The 8,126-nt window shown below is 37.7% G+C and overlaps 1 protein-coding gene across 2 annotated transcripts; it reads left to right on the top strand.

The window, feature by feature from the left end:
• The first annotated feature begins 315 nt into the window (after positions 1 to 315).
• On the top strand, positions 316 to 3,306 carry LOC307142831 (uncharacterized protein). Of its 2 annotated transcripts, none has more exons than XM_079843955.1 (7): positions 316 to 492; positions 1,086 to 1,159; positions 1,442 to 1,481; positions 1,565 to 1,648; positions 1,799 to 2,004; positions 2,173 to 2,332; positions 2,431 to 3,306. In XM_079843955.1, the coding sequence occupies exons 1-5, from the start codon at positions 435 to 437 to the stop codon at positions 1,972 to 1,974; spliced, it is 432 nt and encodes a 143-aa protein (XP_079700081.1). In that variant the 5' UTR covers positions 316 to 434; the 3' UTR covers positions 1,975 to 2,004; positions 2,173 to 2,332; positions 2,431 to 3,306. The 2 variants fall into 2 exon arrangements, 1 of the variants encoding a protein (XP_079700081.1); XR_013818517.1 differs by having other exon boundaries at positions 383 to 492; positions 1,434 to 1,481.
• Positions 3,307 to 8,126: the final 4,820 nt, after the last annotated feature.

Below are 8,126 nucleotides of genomic sequence, written 5' to 3'. Positions count from 1 at the left end.
GCCCTCTAATATTACCTCTTATAAAGCTGATTTTTACAATATTTGAAACCCTCTCAAACATGAGGTCGCAAAACAAAAAGCTTACAAAAACAGAAACCTGAAAGCTTTTCAATTTCATGTGACTGCCTTAATATTATAAAGTATTTTCTATCTCAGAATTCTTATTTTTATTATTTATTTTATATACAGTGTTACATTTGTTGTTATTCTTTGTTCTACATATTCGGAACTGTACCACAATGCTTTATTATTTTTATTTTTCTCTCATTGTACTTTTTGTATTGTACTTGTCTATACATGTACTAATTTAAATAAAAATAAAATAAAAAAAAACAGAGAAGTACCTCCACCGGCCGAGAGGGGCAGTATACTTAAAAAAGACGGAAGACAAACCGGTAAAACATACAGATTTACCAACAGTGGCCGCTCATCACATGGTTTTAGTATTTGAAGAGAGGAGATCAGAAAATATCCTCGACTACGAGCGTTTAAGTAAGTACATGTTTCCTTTTTGTGTCACACAATATTATGTTCATTTTTGATGTATATACCGGTAGGTTGTTTTAATTAGTTTGTTCAGACACGCACGCTGATATAGTGCACAATACACAGTGTTAGCTAACACGTGCTGTTTCGCCTTTTTTACACACTGAGTTCAAGCATGTTCTACATGTTAAAATGTATCTAGCTACTGTAGGTAAGTTAGCCAAAGCTTTACATCTAGAAAGACTTAAGTTTAACTTTTGGTGTTTTCTAACAAAACAGAATGATGTATATAGGTTATTTAAATTATTTTGTTAGTCCGAACAAGCATGCTGCTAACGTTAGGTCAGTTTTAGCAAGTGTTAGCTAACATGTGCTGTGTTGCTACTGTTCTTCTAGCATTTAAGGTCATTTATGAGTTATTTCTCTGAACTGCTGTACTTATTATGTTTGAGGACAATGCAGTTTACTTGAATCACTACACTGAATGAATACATTTTACTGTTCCACATTTGGCTGACCAGTTTTTCCCCCCACAGCATAGCTACTGTATATTCTGTATTTAACGTTAACAATGCGGTTTTGTTCACATTTTCTTGCAGATACCTTGACCAGAGCACAATCGGTTATCTTCATCCAAGAGACCTATTGTTGGACAATCGTTTCGGCTTTCAAGGTAAATAAATTGTTAGTCACAATGTCTAGTTACTGGGCTATAAGGAGAAGAATATTGAAAGGAGTTGAGATGGACAAGCAGGAAATTGCAGATGTTGGAAACTTTAACAGTATGGAAAATTGTGCCTGTAGTTGTTGTTATATATATATATATATATATATATATATATATATATATATATATATATATATATATATATATATATATATATATATATATATATATATATATATATATATATATATATAATTCAAATAAAATATTTTTTATGTAGATTTCCAGAATGAGAACCAAGCCCTGAGGGAAAGCAATGCACGAGCAGGTGAGAACATGCACTCTTTCTTAAATTTTACTTTTTTGACTGTGATGTAGGTCCAAAATTACCAAATGCCTTTCATTTTGTAGCTTCGGATGACAGCGGCTCACTTCATGAGCAGGTGAAGCAAGTTGGGACAATGTTGACGACGTTTGCTCGTACTGGGCAATCAGGTACAACTTGCAAACAACACCTGTGGTTGTTGGTTTAATTCCCACTGGGGCCACCTGTACATGTAGTAGACCTAGTTGTAAATGTCATAGTTTAGTAGTTGAGGGACCAGGACTGACTGCTTTATTCTTTTATTCTGTGAACCCCTGTAGGTGCAGATCAGACCCTAATGCTGCGACGTCTTGGAGAGTTTGGCGATGTTGTGCATAGCATGGACAACAAAATGGACACTATGCTGCAACATTTCAGTGCCAATGTGTCTTTTGGAGAGTTATCCCTGCCAGGGGGTCTGTTACTCCCCCTAGACAACCCATTTGGCGTTGCTTGACAACAGTTTGAGGCAGGATAAAGAGCTCCAGTAAGTGTGCTGATTTTGTTTATAATGCTGTAGGGTAATCTAAAAAGTAAAATTTAAGATTGTACACTGCATATTCTACAGTCTGAATCCACAGCCTGTCACATTTTTATATTTATGTATGAGAAGCTTCAGAGATATGTAATTTGTAACACTTTTTTGTATTTTCAGCTTCGGTTTTTGGCAATCAAATGTGGGAGGGACCTAAAGACAACCGTGTGGCGAATGCTTTAGAGTATCTTCTCTAATCACCTTTCCATTAATACAACCTGGACGGGTGTAGGGGATAAAGCATGTTTTAGAGACATGTTCCTGAAGACCATTGTTCAAAGTAATATATATATAAATATATAAATTTGTTATATATTTAAGTAGATGTGTGTGGCCTTATGACATTCACATGGAATGACAGATCTGTATTTTCTACAGGAGCCATCCGGAAGAACCCGGCAACCCAGGATGCCACTGATGAGGCGGTCCAGGTTAGCGCTATGCGTTACCTGAAAGGAGCATCTGATCGTGAAGGTGGAAAAAGACGCCGCACAGCTGAGAGGGACCCACAGCCGACCTCTTACACCTAGGCTGACTACTGACACCTGGAACCCTTTCTTTATCCTGCAGTCAGTAACATCAAGACCCCTAAAGAAGCCAGAAGTTTCAGGCTACACTCACCCAATCCACACTGTTCACTGTGGAAATTACTTTTTTTTTATTCCCTGTGACCCTGCCTTGAAGGCAGCTCCTTGGATAGATATGGGATGGCGAGGTTGTTTGTCCTTTATATAGGCGCACAAGAAATCACTGAAGATAAGCCAATTTGCGCTGCCTCATTCTGGAGGTCGGGGAAAACCGGAGAACCCATAGTCAGGCTTGTTATAATGTTCTGTTCTACTACTGTTCTATTCTTCTCCAGAGCTTTACTCTAAATTATTACCATTTATGCTATTGTTAGAAATGGCTTGTTAAATGTGATGTTATACCTCGATTTATTTGGTATCCTGCACATTCTTTGGTACCAAATATCCTCATTATTTGATATAATATTTAATGGTAATTCTTTTCATCCCAGAGCTGACCTATTTGTTATTAACAAATATTGTAAGTGTTATAATTTGCTTGTAAGGCTGTTTTTTTTTTTTTTAAACCAAAATTTAATTGGAAACATGCAGGTTCTTTAGTAAAAATGTTTTTTGTTATTTATAGGCCTATTTAAGCTTATTTATTGTCTGTTATATTTAATTTATATTATCTTGTATCATTGACAGTTAATGTACTTTGAAATGTGGAATAAAAATGCCAAATGGGAATTTATCTGGTTTGTTCAATTATTATCCATCATAAACTGCATGTTACAAATATATGAATAATAAATAAATATATATATTATTTATTACACAATAAGCGGAGGCAGATCGTTCGAAAAAAGCGTTTGCCTCCGCCGGGCCGCCTTCTGGTATAAAGGCGGCGGAACGGCGGTTTGCCTGCGGGCCGGCGGCGGTACGAAGGCGGTAGGAAGCCGGCTGCCGCTTTTAAAAAGCGGCTGCCGCCGGCGGTGCGCCGTCAAACGTGTTTGCGATTACGCAATTCTGACGCTTCTACAGCCGCCGGATCACCGCCGGTGGTCCGCCGACTCATTGCTATCTGGGTCTGAGCTGTTTTGGGGCCCTTTAGAAGTTTTGACATGCTCTGACGTTTGTGCTTTTTTCAGTTGCTTATAAACATATTAATGGCAAAAGTGTAATTACACTGTATTCAGCACAAACTGGGCTACCATAATATGTGAGCAACATGTACATGCTTGTATTTTTGAGAGAATAATGTTTATGCATGGTTTTTGAAAAAAAAAAGTATTCAAAATGAAGGCCTCAAAATACACAATAGATATGTGTCCACAAGACTTTTGACCAATGGGTTTTGTTGCCTAGAGTTTTTGCTTAAAATTGATGTGAGAATCATTGAGCCTACACATTCACATAAAACAATACACTGATTTAAAATTTGTAAGACACTTTTCTTTACAAAGCCAGTATTGTTAGAAGGAAGGATAATGGGAGACCAGGGAGAGGTGTAATTCACAGTCTTTAATCAACTTAGACAATCGTCCTTAATGGCAAAACAAAGTTCAAACTATGGGCAACAATCAGTGCCAGAAACAAAACTGCCGAATGGCGGGAGAGGATAACGGAAGATCCCACAAGGACGACCGGTCAGGGAAGTCCTTTGCGGCAGTGAGGGTGAACAGCCACGAGCAACAGCCAGTAAGAGAAGGCAGATACTCTGCAAACAGGCAAAGCTGGATAATATGTAGTAGCGAAGCAGTCAGCTTACAAACAGTATGCAGTCTGCAGACAGGACCGGACAAGACAGAGCATGATACAAACGTATCTCAGGTGTAGAGAATGAATAATCCGACAACAAGACAAGAAAGTAGAGGGAATAAGAAGCTGAGGAAATCAAGGGAAAAGAGGGAACAGGTGGGGAATCGGAGCGGGAAGGGGAAACAGCTGTAAGAGATAATGAGCAGTGAAGAGGATGAGTGAGCGTAATGTGTGAGTGAGTGCGTGAGTGACCACAAGAGGGAGCCAGAGAGAAAGGAAAGAGAAGCCCATGGGTTAGATCCCTGCAGGATCACACCTGAGAGACAAAAGACCTGCATAATGACCTGCATAATGAATGAGCTTCAGGTATGTGACTGAGAGAGCAACAGGACAAAGGAAATATATTTTGTTGTAGTTTATGTAAAATGTGGTCAACAAAGGCCTATTATATTTTAAATTATCAAAAGATTTGACTATTTAAAAAATGCTCTTCTTATTTAGTATTTGTTCTTGTTTCCAGTCCAAATATTTAAAATTCTTAAATCAAGATTAATTTACTAGATAAGCAAACATTTTCTTTGGGAAAAAATCTAAATGAAGTGAGTTTTTGCTTAAAACAAGCTAAATTATCTGCCAAAACAAGAAACAAGATTTCAATCAGAAATGTTTTGAAAGAAGTCTAAAAAAAACAGTAATATTGTCACACTGAACCCAATTCAGTATTCAGTAAATACAAATAACTGAATTAGTGGTAATGATGAATGTTAAAAGTAAAATATTTGGGATTTAAAACAACATAATGCAATGCAATTAGGATTTCAAATAGTATAGGGTGACTTCAGGTTGATTGGGACACTTTTTTCCCTGTCATTTCAATGGCAAACATTAATACACACTATCATACAAACAATACTCAAATATCATTTCAAGCTTCAGTTCATTGCATGCGTGCAATGCATGATCACCAGCGCTAAGGCTATTGTCTATTATATTGGCTTCTTATTAAATAAGAAGCAAATATATTAAAAACATTGATTAAAATTAAGATACAATTTATACAAAACGAAAACAGGCCAAATAAGTCTTGTCTAAACAGTCTTGCATCTATAATGTACATTTTAATGTGCAGCAAGATTCATATTTAAAGGTCTTTTTGTGTTTAATATTCACAGATGCTAACATAATAAACTTAGCCTACCACAATCAGCTGTTGAATCCTCTGAATAGAACATGAACAGCTTTTCATGAGGAGAATTATTCCAGGATTATTCCTGAACGTGTCTCAAAACGATGTAGCTGAAGTGTAACGCTTCACTTGAAGTGTTTGTTTGAGTTGATGTGTGGGCGTTGACGCATGGATCACCTCAGTATTTGAATCTCAAAGAGCGTGTGCTTCTTGGGCATGGTCGCATTAGCGGAAAATGAAGAGGCTCGCGAACGACTGACATCACTCTGTTTTCAAACAGATTTCATAAACACAGAATATTTGTTTTCGATTTGATTTACATTATTTAAAACCTGACATTTTAACGTTTCTGTAGACATATGTCTCATGTTTGTGTGATAAGTTCTCACTAAGCTACAGGTCATTTTCTGAAGAGAATCAGATTAGACATAATTTACAGAGAGGCTGAAGATCGCGCATCATGTTTGTTTTCTTTATTTTGCAAAAAGCACAACAATTTGTTTTCATTGTGACTGTACACACAAAAAATAGAAACTTAACAGATTATAATGATGTATAACTTGCCTGAATGATAAAAAATGACAGAGTTATTTGAGTCTCTTTGGCACTGATAAGAAAAAAAGCGAGTCGATCGCGCCGGCGCGACCACCGACACGAGGGGGTTAAGATAAAACATGATTAATCTCTCAACAGATTCAGTTCAGTAACTCTGAATTCTTTAGTGAATCTGGATTAGTCTATTTTGTGGGCAGTGAAACTTAGTAATGATGATTCTTTGTCTTGACAAGCAGTTTTCTACTAGCCTAGAAATCTAGACGCACCCTAGCGGCAGAAAATTTATTTTGCCGCGAGTGTAGTCTAGCAACTCTCGGTAGACCTCAGAGCTGGAAAAACCAAACTATGGTCAGGCCAATCACATCGTGTGTAGAGTCGGTGGGCGGGCTTAACATAATGACGGAATGAGTTGCGGAGGTTCTTGGTGCTACAGGTAAACAAAGAAGCTGACAATCAGCGTCTTTCAAATCGGTTTTGGCCGCGACTCTGGAAGACTTGGAGTTAAGCTTTTCTTTGAGGAAAGAACAAAGAGCAGCACTGAAGTCATTCGTAAGAAAGGAAGATGTATTCGGAGTTTAATCTATCAACTAACGTTAGCTCCGCTTCGGTTGGTTGTGGTGCTATCCAATGGCGTGCAGAGGGAATTTGACGGACAACCGTTTATCCCGCCCCTCGGATTGAGCCCTGTCAATGGTGAGTTTCCAGACCAAACATCTTGATGTGGGTCTGGCTTGTCAGGCTAGTTTTCTACTATATTTGATTGTATAAACATGACAGAATTGACCTTAAGCATGTAAAAACAAATACTTCAGTTTCTTTCTTTCTGGTTCCATCCCATTTCTCTTTGCTTTACATTTTCCACGATAGAGTTGATTTTTTTTACAATTTACTGTGGTAATTTTTAGCCTCGATGGATTTGAAAAACTGAGCGGAGTGGAGGAGAAACATCAGCGTCAGAAACCTCATGATCTCAAAACTGAAGAAAAGTATTCCAAAGGACATCAACATGGAAAGAGTTTCATTCAGAAAGGTATTAACATCACAAACCGTACAAATGCCCACAGTGTGGGAGGAGTTTCTCACAAAGAGGAAACCTTTAAATGCATACACATATTCACACTGGAGAGAAACCTTATTCATGTCATGAGTGTGGAAAGAGTTTCACTCGGGCAGAGATTGTCAAAGATCATCATCTCTGAATTCACTCTGGAGTAAAGTAAATTAAACTGAGCAGTAAAACATTGAGAGTCCATGCAAATGAGAAGAGTGTAGACTTATTTAATATTATTTATTTTGTGCATGTATTCTGATGCGTATTTAATGTCTATCGATATAAAATGACATTATTCACCCAAGTCAGGGTTGTGAACTGCATTTAATACTGTCCTAAAATGGCCGGTCGCTTCAGCTCCAAGCCGACTCTGTATCCGTCGCCCACCGACAACGTTGTGAGCGTTGAGATCGTCATGGACGGGGCAGGACCTCGTATCGGTGGCGACGCTAAACTCTCCATCGTCCTGAAGAACAAGAGCTCAAAGCAGCTCACGGCCAGTCCTCATACCTGCTGTATGAGGAGTTGGTCATGAACTACACTGGAGGGATGAAAGACACCGTGAAGAAGGACCGGATTCCTGTCAACCACAAAAGAGCAGAGGTGGGTAGAGTAGCCAAAATCTGTACTGAAGTAAAAGTACAAGTACTTACGGAAATATTTACTCAAGTAAAAGTAAAAGTAGCAATCGTAATATTTACTTGAGTAAGAGTAAAAAAGTATTCGATGAGAAAACTACTCAAGTAGTTAGTTACTAGTTACTTTCAATCTGATTGATAAGAAGCGAAAACCCTACTTGGAGAGCTTTCACACACCTCTCTGTAACACTTTACAATAAGGTTGTATTAGATAACATTAGTTAATGTATTATAAGATGAACTAACCATGAACAACACCTCTGTTCAGCATTAGTTAATATTTGTCAACGTTAGTTCATAAAAATCCAGCTGTTCATGGTTTATTCATGTTAGTTCACAGTGCATTGACTAATGTTAACAATATTTGAATAATGCAT

The sequence above is a fragment of the Gobio gobio genome, assembly GCF_949357685.1.
Source record: "Gobio gobio genome assembly, chromosome: 19".
Lineage (NCBI taxonomy): Eukaryota > Metazoa > Chordata > Actinopteri > Cypriniformes > Gobionidae > Gobio > Gobio gobio.
The sequence above is the reverse complement of the archived record's forward strand: the minus strand, read 5'-3'. Positions and strand labels throughout refer to the sequence as shown.

What these genes read in the sequence shown, in the direction of transcription:
- LOC307142831 (XM_079843955.1), top strand. Translation starts at nt 435, where the DNA reads ATGGTTTTAGTATTTGAAGAGAGGAGATCAGAAAATATCCTCGACTAC. An exon ending in GGAAAGCAATGCACGAGCAG is followed by an intron (nt 1,482 to 1,564) that starts GTGAGAACATGC and finishes TTCATTTTGTAG; the next exon opens with CTTCGGATGACAGCGGCTCA. An exon ending in TGCTCGTACTGGGCAATCAG is followed by an intron (nt 1,649 to 1,798) that starts GTACAACTTGCA and finishes GAACCCCTGTAG; the next exon opens with GTGCAGATCAGACCCTAATG.